This window comes from Camelus ferus, chromosome 20, assembly GCF_009834535.1.
Source record: "Camelus ferus isolate YT-003-E chromosome 20, BCGSAC_Cfer_1.0, whole genome shotgun sequence".
NCBI classification, from domain to species: Eukaryota; Metazoa; Chordata; class Mammalia; order Artiodactyla; family Camelidae; genus Camelus; species Camelus ferus.
In genome coordinates, this window is record NC_045715.1 from 38607791 (window position 1) to 38622012 (window position 14222).

The window sequence follows — 14222 nt, forward strand, 5'->3', positions numbered from 1 at the left end:
TGGGGCCCTTCGTGGCAGGAAAGACTTTCTTCTGAGGAAGACCAGGCACTGCTCTTGGCAATTAGAGGCTTACAGCATGGTCTCTGAGTCCATGTACTCGTGGTTTCTGAGTAGATTAGGTATAAACACTTCTCAGCATGTGACAGGATGAGATCCCTAGGCCATGGGTGGGACTAGGATGGAAGGCAGGGGCATCAGAGAGACTCTGAATGAGACGGGGCAGGGGCACAGTGAAGCTGTGCCTGCCGCATCGTTTATCTTGAGTTCCAGGGAAACATTATGGCCCAGAAAAGAATTTGCTGGTGTCTTTGTCAGTAAAACGGATTGCAGTGCTACAGCTGGGCTGTCAGGACCAACTTGGGAGGGTGCCAGCTTGCACTCCTCCACCTTCAGACCATTTCCCATCCCCGGGCGGAGTGGGATGGAGGCTTCAAGATGGAAGAGTGTGTTTTCCATTTGGTTCTCGCCACCTCTTCCCACGTGAGCACTTAGAGGTGTTCCTCTGAGTGGTGGATGGGGACGCCTGGAGTGTTCTCTAAAAGACATCACCCAGTCAAGGTACCTCTGCACGATATTTCAAGACTTTGCCAGTCTGAAAACTAGAGAAGATAACCTGTATGATAAATACGTGAATAGTCTGAGAGCTTGGTGAGGTCCAAAATTTAGATATACGTAGACACGGGTGGTAAATACATTGGAAAAGAAAGCAAGGAGAAAGATGCAAATTTTAGCTTTTCTTCCTTTAGTGAGAGTAGCTTTCCATGACCTTAACAGAATGACTGATCAGAAGGCTCTTTGAGTATTTTCTGATGAACACACAGAAACCTTGTATCTAATTCAATTCAATTCATACCTAAAAGTTTGCACAAAGAGATTGATTATGGTTACTGTAACAAACAGAAGCTGTTTATAAAAGCTGTTTGCTGAACTTCTAACATTCTTGTTTTCACCAATGAAATTTAATGATATTTGGAAATCTGGGTGGGGGGAGTTTTCTTTTGTTGAAATTCCATTTGTTTTCCTGCCTGTAGAGGTAGTTAAGAAACCATAAGCTACCGATTGCTGAAAATTCCAGCAGTCTTTTTTTTTTTTTTAGTAGAAATTCTGAAATGTATGTGGCAATAAATGCAAAGACATAGAATAGCCAAAATCCTATTGAAAAAGAACACAGCAGGAGGACTTAACATTATCTGAATTTGAGACTTAACGCTAAAGATTTTATAACCAAGTCAGTGAGGCATTGGCAAAACGGGAGACAGACCTAGAGAGCAGTGGTCTAACCCAGCATCCGAAAGTAGACCACTCGTGCATGGTCAAACTTAACAAGGGTGCCAAAGTGATTTATTTAATAAGGAAAGGAAAATACCTTCAATAAATGGTGTTGGAAAAAGTGTTAGGCAGTTCACGTTGGGTGAAGGGCACTGGAATATGCCATCCCAGAATACCCCACTTTGTTGACTGGACATGAGAATCGTGATTTAAGTTTTATCTGGGGCAAAATGAGGACTATAGCTCGGGAGACAGCCTCTCAGACAGCTCTGAGGAACTGCTCCGAAGAGGTGGGGACGTCAATATCGATGTGATTTTGGTGACGGGGACACGTGCAGTCAAGCACACGTTTTGACCGAAGGCTGCAGCCAGTCAGGAGGAGCAGGTGTCTCCATGAATGATTTCTGTGCTTCTCTAGTTGGGAGAAGATGTGAGAATTGGGGCTTAAAATCTCCTCCTGAATATATCTGACCATCTGAAGGCCTGTTCAGCCAGTTTTCTCAGAGCACAGAGCACCTCACTCCTGATCTCCACCCTGAACTCCTTTCGGGGTGTGTCGAAGGTCAGCGACCGCAGTGGCTCGTGACCTCATCCTTGTAGAGACAGATGGCGAGTGACAATATGCACTTGGCAGGAGGAGGATTATTTTGGACTAAAGGCGACAGAGAACCAGCAGATGCAGGAAAAGCTCTCTACCTCCCCTAACTGCCTTAAAATGCAGTGTAAATGCCCCCTTTCATAAAGGAAATGTACATTTGTGATGATATCTCCGTTCCAGGAAGAAGGCTACTCCAGGTGAGTCTTATCCCCCAAGACTCTTGTCCTGGGACAAGACAGCCCTATTTACCATGTATTTCCCCCTCACCTTCTCATAACTTGCCTCCCCAGTTTGGGATTCCCAAGCCGCTTTTCCTTTACTCAGCCTAAGACTGTCCATAAGCCTCCTTGAATCTTACCTCTTTGTTAGACTGCCATGCATGTGCTTAGGTACACGTGTAATTAAGCTGTTTTTTCCTTGTTAATCTCTTTTATTTTTCTGTGCATTTCACTCAGTGTAAATTATAACCATGAATGTAAAAATCTCACCCAAATAACCCACAGAATTTTTGCATTTCTTATTCTGATCCTCTGTCCTGCTTTCCTTAAAGTATCAGACAGCTTAGACCCACCAGACCGGGCCTTTCCATAAGTGTGAGTTCCTTTTTTTCCCCTACCCTACCTAGTTTAAATTCTGCCGTCATCTTGCTTTATGGACATGGAGTCAGGAATTCGAGGCAGTCACAGTAGCTCATTTGTTCCTCCGGCGTTTGCTGACTACTTGCTCTGTACGGTGAACGTGCAGAGGAAGGCCTTGCTTGCGTTGAGAGGCTGTGCAGGAATGGAACAGGCCGGATGGGGGAGCTCAGGGGAGACCCGGATAAGGGATGGACAAAATGATTTACATCCAGCGTAATCTTTGGAATCAAACCAGGAAATGGGCAAATCGATGATTCTTCTCAGGAAAGGATTATCCTCATCTTTAAACACATAAACTTAAATTTTAGCTCTCTTCATCTGAGAAATTTGTTTCCTTCAAGTTTTGTACCTTTAAAAAAGTTATTTGTGTAAAGGACCCAAGTGTCGTACATGATATAAATGTACATCTGCCCACAAATGCTGAGTATATTTTAGAAAATATCCCTTTGTACCTTTGATCCCAGCTGGTGGGACCATGCTGGCTCACCTTGCCTTTTCTTCTTTCTTTTCCCTCCAATCAGTTTGATAAAGGCTACTCTTACAACATCCGTCACAGCTTCGGGAAGGAAGGCAAGAGGACAGACTATACACCTTACAGCTGCATGAAGATTATCCTGACCAACCCCCCAGGCCAGGGGGACTACCACGGTAAGCGCCTCCGCTGGCTGTGTTGTGAGGTCTAGAAACCAGAGCTCTGTGGGAACCACTGCAACGGTGGAATGGTCTTTGCGTTCCCGACAGGAGTGGGTTAGTGGCTTGTGTCCATCGTCAGGGTCAAGCCAGAGCCCCATTAGCTTCTGGCAACTTGTCTTGTTACTGAGCTGGGTCGGGCGAGAGGAAGTGGTTCGGCGCTTGGCTGGACCCGGCTCTTAGTCCTCTGCTCCCCCTTCACCGCTGTTCTCTTCCGCTGTTCTGCAGGTGTCTTAGAAGCTGATGTGAGTTCTTCAAAGCTTTCGATAATTGAGTGCCTCGAATTTTAGGCTAGTAGATTCCTCAATTTTCAAAAACTACGGAGGAAAAGTTTTTTATTCTCATTACTGTTATCTGACTAACAAAGATGAAGTGACGGATTTAACAAGTCATGGTGTCAGACATCTACCTATTTACCTAAGTCGTAGGTTAAAAAAATCTATTTTCTGTAGATTTCTAAGTTTAAAAGCTTTTTTCTAAGATAGTTCTCTGAGCATACCTTGAAAAGCTCCCCATCTGTCTGGTACACCAGAGAATGACTTAATAGTCAACATCAGTAAATTTTCAGTATTACCAAAGCTCACTGTCAAATATGTCAATGGTTTCTTTTGTTTGTTTGTTTGTTTGTTTTAGCATCTTGAAACTCTTTTTCAGACGATCACACACTTTCAGGCTCCTAAAGATCAGATAATCCCAAGTGGAATTTTATGCTTTGTGTGTCCAGGGCATTCGTGCTTAATACAGAAGGGTGGCCAGGGCTGGAGCACATGGTGAGTGGTTCTCACCACTCCTTTAGACATGCAGACTCCTAGGCTCCACCCTCAGGTGGATAAAATCAGATGGACTTGCAAGTTCCCTGGATGATTTTTATGGCTTCTAAATTCTGAAAACAACTGACAGATACTTGTGTTGAGAAAGCCTGTCACCACTTAATCTAGTTGGTTTTTATTAGCTTAAAGGCAGGATTTTGCATTTCTTATTCCTGGTGTTGTATCTTGTTTATTCCAGTCTATTCTGTTTGTTTTATTTTGTTTTCAATTTAAACTCCATCCATTAGAAAATAACATACAGCTCCCTCCTGAACATCACAGCTTTGAACTGTGCAAGTCTGTCTTACACGTGGGTGTTTTCCCCAGGGAGTACGTGCAGGACTGAGTGATCCCAGGCTGGCGGAACCTGAGGATGCGGGATTAGGATACGAGGCCCATGTCTGAGGTTCCCCATCCTCAGGTGTGGCGTCCCCGGCAGGTCCTGACCCAGCCCCTGCAGACGCTGAGGGCAGCGGTACTTAGCAAACACTCAGTGAGCTCCTGCTATTTATCAGACACATGGGTCTATCCTTTTTTAAAATGAATAAGCTTTACCTTTTCGAGCAGTGTTAGGTCCGCAGCAGTGCTGAGCCCGAGCCTAGAACCCCCACGCAACCCCTGCCCCAGACTTGCACAGCCTTCCCCGGCCTTCCCCGCTGTAGGCGCCACCTGCAGCGGTGCCCTCTCCACGTCGCAGGGAGGGACGCGCCGTTGGCCGCGGTCGGGTCGTGGACTCCAGTTCTGCCCTTGATTGGTGGTGCTCGTGAGTTCACCTGTATCGTTGCTGGTCCTCGGCCTCCTGGGTCCCCAGCTCTGAGGAGGCTGTGGGAGGCTCCAGCAGAGAGTTCAGCAAGGCTCCTTGACGTCCTGCCAGGTTTGCTGCGTGTGTTTTGGTGCTCTGCTGCCTTGTGCAGACGCAGTACTCATGGTGATCCTCCTGGGGTATTCACCCTTGTGTCACTGTGTGATGCCCCCTTTTTATCTTGGATAAACTTCCTTGTTCTGAAGTCGGCTCTGTCCGAAACTAATGTAGCTGCTCCCACTTCTTTGATTTGTGTTTCTCTGTCTCTTTACTTTCAATCCGTATGTCTCTGTATTTTAAGTGGCTCTCTCGTATACAACATAGAGCTGGGTCTGGTCCTTCGATCCACTCTGACAATCTTTATTTCTAATAGGTGTTTTTAATTCGTGACCACTGACGTTTCAAGTAGTCATGGATATAGTTGGGTTAACATCTACCATATTTGTGACTGTTTTCTGTTTGTTGCCCATATTCTTTGTTCTACTTTTTGTCTTCCACACTTTTTCTGTCTTGTGGTTTTAACTGAGCATTTTTTGATTCCATTTTTTCTCCTTTCTTAGCATATCCATTATGCTTCTTTTTGTCACTTTTTAAAAATTGGTTTTACTTTTTAAAGAGACTAATCCAGGTCTTTTTTCAAATTGCTGCATTGGGTACTGTGAGTACCTTAAAATAGCGAGTATTTCTAATTCCCTTGTATCATTCTGTCATTCATTTCAGTTATACATGAGAATACATAAACTCACAGATGTGTACATAAACATACATAATAGAATACATTGTTCCCATTATCTTGAACAGACTTATTTGTTAGATCAATTAGGAATGAGAAAAACAGAAGTTTTTATATTACCTTTCCTTATCATTCTCTGACATTGAGATTTTCTTAAGGTAAATCTGAGGTTCTGGTTCATATCATTTTACTTCTCTTTGAAGAACTTTTAACATGTCCTGCCCTGCAGATCTGGCAACAGACTACCTCAATTGTTGTTTGTCTGAGAAAGTCCTGATTTCTGGTCTTTTGAAGGAGAATTTTGCAGGGTACGGAATTCTAGGTTTGTGCGATTTTTTTTTCAGCCCACTGTCTTCTTACTTGCATGATTTTTGAGGATAAGTTAGATGTAATTGTTTTCTTTGCTCCTCCGTAGGTAAGATATCTTCCTCTCTGGCTTCTTTCAAGACTTCTTTACTTTTGATCTTCTGACGTACGCATATGTATGCCTAGCTGTCCTGCTGGGTGTTCTGTGCGCCTCCTGGATCTGCAGTTTGGTGTCTGACATTAATCAGGGGGAGAGTCTTTGTCATTACTGCCTCTCCTCCTTTCTCTCTCTCCTCCTTCTCATATTCCTGTTCTCATATCTAACACCATAGTTGTGCATAGTTCTTGAATATTCTGTTCTTGTTTTTCTTCAGTGGTTTTTCTTTCTGTTTTCTCGATTTTGGAAGTTTCTGCTGACTATCTTCAAGCTCAGGGTTTCTTTCCTCAGCTGTGCCTGTAATAAGCCCATCAAAGGCGTCCTCCATTTCCGTTACAGAGTGTGATGCCTGGCGTCTCTTTTTGATTCTTAGAATTCCCAACCCTCTTACATCGCCCATCTGTTCTTGCACGTTGTCTGCTTTTTCCAGTAGAGCCCTCAGCATGTTGATCATAGTTAATTTAAATTCCCTGTCTGAAAGTTCCAACAGCCCTGCCATGTCTGGCTCTAGTTCAGATACTCGTTCAGTATCTTCACACTGTATTTTTTTCCTTTTCATATGCTTTGTAATTTTTTTTAAAGGAAGACGTGATATCCAGGGTGTGAAGAACTCCAGGAAACAGGCCCTCAGGAGTGCGATGGGAGGTGGGGGGGTGGTGTTCGCTAGTCCTGTGATAGGTCTCGGTTTTCCAGTGAGTCCGTAGCTGTGGGCTGTGACCTCAACAGTGATTCTCAGTCTCCCCCTGTTGGGTGGGACATGATGGCTGGAAGAGGCTGTGGTTGGGTGTTTCCCTTCCCTTGGGTAGGTTAGGCTCTGATAAAAGCCCAGCAGTTTAGATCATGGTAAAATAGTTTCTCCTTTGGGCAGCCTGGCTGAGAACAGATGGCTGTAGAGTATTCAAAAATAGTAACTTTTCGTATCCCCAGGCCAGAAGCAAGAGGGGCTTTCTGTGTCACTAACTGTGAGCACCTGGTAGAGCTCCTGGAGGTTAAGCTTACAAAGTCTGGGGCCCCTGCTATGACTGGGCCTCCCTGGAGTTTTTAACTCGCAGGCATGACCATGATGAGACTAGAAATTTATCAATTACAGGTTAGGTTTTTCCTGCCCCAGCACTGATCCCATGGAGATTGCTGCGCTGGGATGTCATGATTCTCTGTATCTGCTTCTCTCTCAGGTTTGGGGGGTAGTAGTTTGCCCTGTGACCCCATTTCTCTGACAGAGTCTGAGAAAAGTTGTTGATTTTTCAGCCGGTTGAGCTATTTACTTGTCAGGATGGAACAACTGCCTCTAAGCTCTTTATGTGCCAGACTGGAAACCAGAAGCCTCTATCGTTTTGGGTTCATGTAATTTGCAAAACCTACGTAATCCCAGAGGTTGACGTTGTTTCATTAACCAGCGCTGCCTGGAGTAACCAGTCCTGAGTCCGTGTGGGTGTATCTGTGTTCCAGGCTGTGGTCATCCTTCTCGTCCACAAGTGCGTGCTGGGAGGTTCTGTTACACGCTCGGTGGAATCAGTGTTAGCTGTGTCTGTGTTCACTTCGCTTTCAGTTACCTTGTGAGTTCAGCCCTTCCCAGGTTCAAAGATCATGCTCTTTGACGTGGAGGACAGAAAGCAAGTAGGAGTCGTTTTCTCCTTGTTGTGAGCACAGCTTTGAAAGCTTTTTTGTCATCTTTGGTTTGTTTGTCGGTCTTCAGTTTCTTCTTGGCTTTGCCCTTTCTGACCCTTTTCACACAGGTATAGCCATTAGTTCAGATGTAATTGGGCCAATTCAATTAGTCTGTCTCTTTTCTGGTGTCCTTTAATCATTCTGGGCTTCACCAAGCCTCATTTCTTTCTCATTGGGATCCTTTGCGATTCCCTTGTCAGGCTTTTTTTAGCATCAAAATGTTAGCTAGCACATGTTCAGGGCTTAATGTGTGCCGGGAGCGGGTAAGAGCTTCTCTTCCATTCTCACGGGGCTGTGTGAGCGATTGTCCCACATTTCCCCCAGAAGGTGAGGCTGAGTCAACAGCAGGCACAGGCTCTGCCCCAGGTCTCCCAGTGCTCAGCGGGGAGCTGGGTCCAGGCACAGGCGGTACAGCTCCTGGCTCCCAGCTACGCGCGACACAGCTTCTCGCCACGTTTCCTCGCACTGCAAAGTAGTACAGTTTTCATCTTAATAAACTGTGCTCTGTGACTTTTGTAATTTGTAGGAATCCAGTGTTATCATGGGTGGTTTTATTCATTGTTAAGACTTTCAGTAAGATGTTTATTTAGCATCTAGGCTCTTTTCTATTATTTTTTCTGCAAACAATTTTCCATTTTTTTTTAAATTGAAGTATGGTCAATCACAATGTGTCAATTTCTGGTGTGCAGCACAATGTCCCAGTCTTGCATATACATACATATATTCATTTTCATGTTTTTTCCATTAAAGGTTATTACAAGATGTTGAGCATAGTTCCCTGTGCTGTACAAAAGAAACTTTTTTAAAAAATCTATTTTTATATATAGTGGCTAACATTTGTAAACTGACTATAACTCAATAAAAAAAAGTTAAAAAAAAAAAGAGAAAAAGAATTTGGAGTACTCTGAACTCTGTTTTTCATTTTCCAGTAATTTCTCTTGTCCATTCATAGCAAAACAGACAAATCACATGTCTATGTGAATCATCATCAAGTCAGTTTAGTAAAAGTCTAACTATGTATAAAATGAAAAACTACAGGGATATATTGTATGGAAAAGGGAATATAACCAGTATTTTATAATAACTATAAATGGAATATAACCTTTAAAAATTGTACACCTGAAACTTATACAGTATTGTAAATCAACTCTACCTCAATTAAAAAATTAGTAAAATTAAAAAAAATTTATAAATATCTAACTCCCAGATTTATCCCCTCCCAGCCTCCTTTCCCCGGTAACCATAAGATTGTGTACTATGTCTGCGAGTCTGTTTCTGTTTTGTAGATGAGTTCATAGTGTCTTTTTTTTTTTTTTAAGATTCTACATGTGAATGATACCATATTGATTTTCCATTGATTTATACTGCACAGTTGTTTCTAATTAACTTACAGGGCCATCATTTTATGATTAAAAAAAATGATCTAACTTCCTGTATTAAATTTTAAAATAAGTATTTTTGACTTATTGCAGTTTCTTATTAAAATATCTTGAATTTTCTAGATTTTGGCCTAATATAGTTTTTACATTTCAATTCTGTGTTCTTGTTTATGCAAATATTTTTAGTAGTCCATCTTTCCTTCTCTCATGAAATAATACAGAGATGACATGCACAGGCTATGAGTTGTTTTTCTATGAAAGCGTTTCCTGTTTGTTCATCTCATTCCCATCCGTGATTCGTCTAACTTTACATGGATTCTGCTCTGTGGGAAATAGGCATAAAGTTAATATCTGAAAGTGAAGTGATGTGAGATTTTTATATTTCTTAGAGTTTGCACGTTTTTCTTTTTGTTTACTTCCTTCTCTCGTGTGCTTTTCTGTGGTTTTGTTTTTTTAAGCTAGAAAACAATGTGAGATTATATAAATAAAGTTTTCAGAGAACCCGTTCCGTAGCCACTCCGTGATTATCTCTGCTTGGTAGCAAGTAGCGCGATTAAAACTGGTTCCTCCTCCCGGTCAAGGGCGCCTCAGCCTGAGAACGCGCTGGCCCTTTATGGAGCTCTTGAACCTGTGCTCCCTGACAGCCGTGCAGCCAAGTCGTTGTGGGTAAAACAAGAGAGGAAAGCGGTTGCACCCACGGGCAACTGACTTTTTTTTTTTTTTTTTTTTTTAATAAGCTGTTAGACGGTGCAGGGGAGCCGAGACAGCCTCTCGGGGGTGGTACCGCGCCAAGTCCTGTGAAATAACCTCGTGTGCGCCTTGTTTTCCGTCGTCAGGGTGCCCGTTCCGTCACAGCGACCCGGAGCTGCTGAGGCAGAAGCTGGAGTCGTACAGAGCCTCTCCCGCCGGGATGGACCAGGTAGGCCAGCCCGCCCCGCCCGCGGGCCCCAGGTGGCCGCGGCCGCCCTCCGTTCCGCTTGCTGGTCTCTGCGCGGCACCGGCCGCTCCTTGTCGGGCCTCACGCCAGGCAGCCTGTCTTCCCAGTGAACTAAGCTAACGCTTTGGCTTTTAGAAAATTCTACGTCTTCTGCTTGCTAGGCTGCATTTTTGTTTTTCTTAGTAATAAGGGAAGCAGAAAACCTTTAAAATTTTTTTTTCTCTCTCAATTTGTTTTATTATCTCAATTGAGGACATTTAACAAAATAAATTTTTGGAGGACTGCATTGAACCTTATCAGCAAAGCTAAAAGGTAATGACATCGTGTTTCCTTTTGGAAAGTCGCTTTCTGTGCCGCGTGCGGGTTAATAAGGGAGGCAGCGCCGCGTGTGTCGCTCAGGGTCCCAGCATCGCCCATTGCTCTGTCACATCTGCACTCTGACGCCAGTTCATTCGGTCCGGCAGTTTATCGGGATACTTTGTCTTGTAAACAACTTGGATAAAAAAAAGAAATGCTCAAATGTAAAACCACATATTTAAGAGCCTATCTTTTTATAAATAAAAAGCACATGACCTCGCAAAGATGCCATCTCCAGTGTGCTCTGCGAATTGGCTTGGATGTTGAAGGGGTTTAAGAGGACCTTTTACTTCCTTAGCTTAAGAATATCAGTTTTAGAGCCAGAACAGCTAAGTCGGTATGTTTCCTTATTTTTTTCTTGAAGAAAATAATTACTCTAGGAAACTCTGCTGCTTCTACTGTATCCAGAGTTTAGACTGCGTTTAGTTAACTCAGCTCAAATCTTATGGTTGTTCGGTCCTCTGGGTAAGGCAGTGTCAAGGTGCTGTTTGCAGAGGCAAAGAAGGATCAGGTATATAGCCAACTCCTACAGAACCAGAGTCTGGAGGGAAGCATGCCAAGCAAGTGTTAGGAGAGAGCACATACAGGGTGTGTTGGTTCTTCAGAAGGTGGGGGATGGTAATCAGATGGGAAGGCCAAAGAGCACTTTCTGGAAGAGATGCTTTTTGAATTAGTGTGAGTCAGGGGTGGAAAGGTTATTAGGAAGAGAGAAAGCAAGAACAAAAGGCTGCAAGTGCATAGGATTGTTAGATTTCAAGTTTAAGATATTGGTGGCACCAGTACATAAACACGAGTAGGCGGCTTAAAAGAAGTTGTTGGTTTGAGAGACTGGGTTTAGAGCTGGGACATTTAAATGGCACACAGAATGAGGATTTGTAGTGCACTAGAGACGTTACAACTGGAAATTTAATGTTTTTTCGGTTTAGGATTGTAGATCTGTTAGTTTAGAAGGAACGGGAGAGGGTGCAGCTCAGTGGTAGAGCACGTGCTTAGCGTGCATGAGGTCCTGGGTTCAATGCCCCAGTACCTCCTCCAAGAATAAATAAATAAATAAACCTAATTGCCTCCCCCTACCAAAAAAAAAAAAGGAACATTAGAAAGCTCTTCACTTTTATGGAGTTGCAGGGTGTTACCTGCCCACGGGTGCACAGCTATTAAGTCGGTGGAACCAGAGACTAAAGCCAGGCCTTCTGGCTGGATTTTTCTCTCAAGTCCAGTCTCTGTTAGTGCTATCATGAGTTTTCTGTGGGAGAAGGGGGAGCACCTACCGGGGAGGCAGGGCAGGGAGTCAAAGCCACAACTCAAAACGGAGTCTTGGCGCATCCTCCCCTTTTTCAGGCAGTAGAAGGAAGTGGAATCCGTGTAGATTAGACAGGAGAGGGAGGAGGTCCATTAGGGAATTGGAGTGTTAGCAAAACTGAAGAGAGAATTTTGAGAAGAGGGCGTGGTCCACAGGGTCCCCGTCACAGAGAGGCTGGAGACCAGGACTGAGAAGAGGTGGTGAGTGGGCTGTGGGGTTTCTCCGCTTCCACCTGGTGAGAGGAGTCAGTGTAGTACTGGCAGCCAGAGCACGGCCACCGTCACTTACCAGGTGAACGAAGGAAAGACGGTGGATTGGATTTGCAGACACCGAGCACGTTTCAAAAACTGTGCTGGTGAAAGGGGTGGCAGCGATACTAGCTTAAGCCCCATGGGGTGGTTTATTTGTGTGTTTTAGGCTAGAGGAGGCCTCGGCCTGTTTGTAGGAAGAGAAGAGAAGAACCCATCAGTGAGGGTGGGCTTCATAAAGATATAAAAAAAGATAATCCGTCTCTAACCAAGCAGAATTAAGATCTCTTTCCATTACAACACAACTGTACAGATAAGTGAACACCCATCTCATATAGATAAGAAGTTTAAAAAATCGAACGGTAGTGACATTTGTACATTCTTAACTTTTGAGTCCATTGCATTTCTCCACTTATTATGCTCAGTCCACAAGTAGATCCCTCACTTAGCGGGAGCTTGATAGTAATTTCCACATCATCCTTTGGACTTGCGTTGTAACCTTTCGTCTGAGATGGACACAGATGTATAGTGCACGTGGGCAAGCTGTAAGGAATGTTTTGCTTTCATTTAATGTCTTTATTGAGTAGATCTCAGTAGAGTGAAGCAGCTGGGGGACTATGTTCTAAAGGGCAGAAAGCTGATGAATGAAAAATCCATGTAAAACAGCTTGATAAATGCTTGGTTGCAAGTTGGCATAAGTGCAAAGTGATCTTAAAACCTCCATGCGCATGTTAAATGTTGAAAGAAAGTCAAGAAAAATATCATTTAAATGCATGTAAGGTAAAACTCAGTGGACCTACTTTTATTTCAGAGAAAAACCACTTGAAAAAGATACTTTCAACATTAAGAAATCCTTAGATCTTAATAAGCAGAATTTTGATGATCAAAAGAGCGATCATTGTGACCTAACTGGCATTACCTACTTTTTTTTAAAAAATGCATATTTATGGGATCACATTTCATCATTCTTTTTTGAATGAGCTTGGTTCCCAGCTTAGGAAGACTGGAACTGAACAACAGAATAAAGCCAGAGAGAATGGGCAGCCCTGTGTTCATTCCTCATCCCTCCCCCAAAAGAGAGAGACATGGAGGTCAGGTCACCAGCAAGACACCAAAATCCTGGATGTCTGTACCCCAACAACATAACTTAAAAATACATGAAGTAGAAACAGGACGAGACACACCCACAGTCACACTGGAGACGTCAGCAGTTTCTTTCCTCTTTGAGTAATTGCTGGAACAAGGAGATGGAGAATCAGTAGGGACAGAGAAGACTTGGGCAACACTATCAACCATTTTGACCTAATAACGTCTATAAAACTTACTGCCCAACAACAGGGGGATACACATTTATCTTCCATGTTTACATGAAACATTAACCCAGGTAGATCACATCTACTCTGCCTGTGCTCTATACACGGAACAGTCAATATATGTATATAGGGGTCCAACCTCATTCTGTTTCACATGGATAGCCAGTTGTCCCAGTACCATTTACTGAAAAGACCATCGTAATGGTCTGACACCCTTGTCACAACTTAGTTGGACGGAGGCATATGGGTTTATTTCTGGACTCTCGATTCTACCATGTTGGGTCAATATGTCTATCTTTTTGCCAATACGACACTTTTTGGATTACTTTAGCATTGGGGTAGGTTTTGAAATCAGAAAGCTTGACTTCTCCAACTTTGTTCTCCTTTTTCAATATCGTTTTGGCCATTTGGAGTCCCTTCCAATTTCCATATGACCTTGAGGATTGACTTTTCCATCTGCAGAAAAAGCCATTGGAACTTTCATAGGAATTGCATTGGGTAGTGTTGCTTTGGGTGGTACTGATAATCTGAACAATATGATCGTTCAATCTGTGAACAAGGGATTTTTTTCTGTTTGTTTAGGTCTTTAATTCAACAGCGTTTTGCAGTGTTCAGCATACATGTCTTTCACCTCCTGAGCTAAATTTACTCTTAGGTATTTGATTCTTTTGAATGCTGTTGTAAACGGAACATTTTCCTCATTTCCTTTTCTGATTGTTCATTGCTAGTTTTAGAACTACCAGTGATTTCTTTGTTTTGTTCTTGTATCCAGCAACTTTGGTGAGTTCGTTTATTAGTTTTAATAGTTTTTAAAATGGATTTTTTAGGATTTGTGTGCTTATCAGACCCCCGTCATCACCCCTATCATCTGGGAGTAGGTATAGTTTTGCCTTTCCGTTCCATTTGGACGCGTTTTTGTGTTGCCTAATTGCTCTGTCTAGGACTTCCCTACATTGTTGAACAGCAGTGGTGAAAGCGGGCGTCCTCGTCTTGCTCCTGATCTCAGGGGGAGGACTTT

At 43.3% G+C, this 14222-nt stretch overlaps 1 protein-coding gene across 1 annotated transcript in view; it reads left to right on the top strand.

The window, feature by feature from the left end:
• PRIM2 (DNA primase subunit 2) overlaps positions 1-14222 on the top strand; it is a 213720-nt gene that overhangs the window by 177060 nt on the left and 22438 nt on the right. The window contains 2 exon segments of the mRNA XM_006194707.3: positions 3027-3153; positions 9886-9968. Coding sequence (XP_006194769.2) covers positions 3027-3153; positions 9886-9968 — 210 coding nt within the window.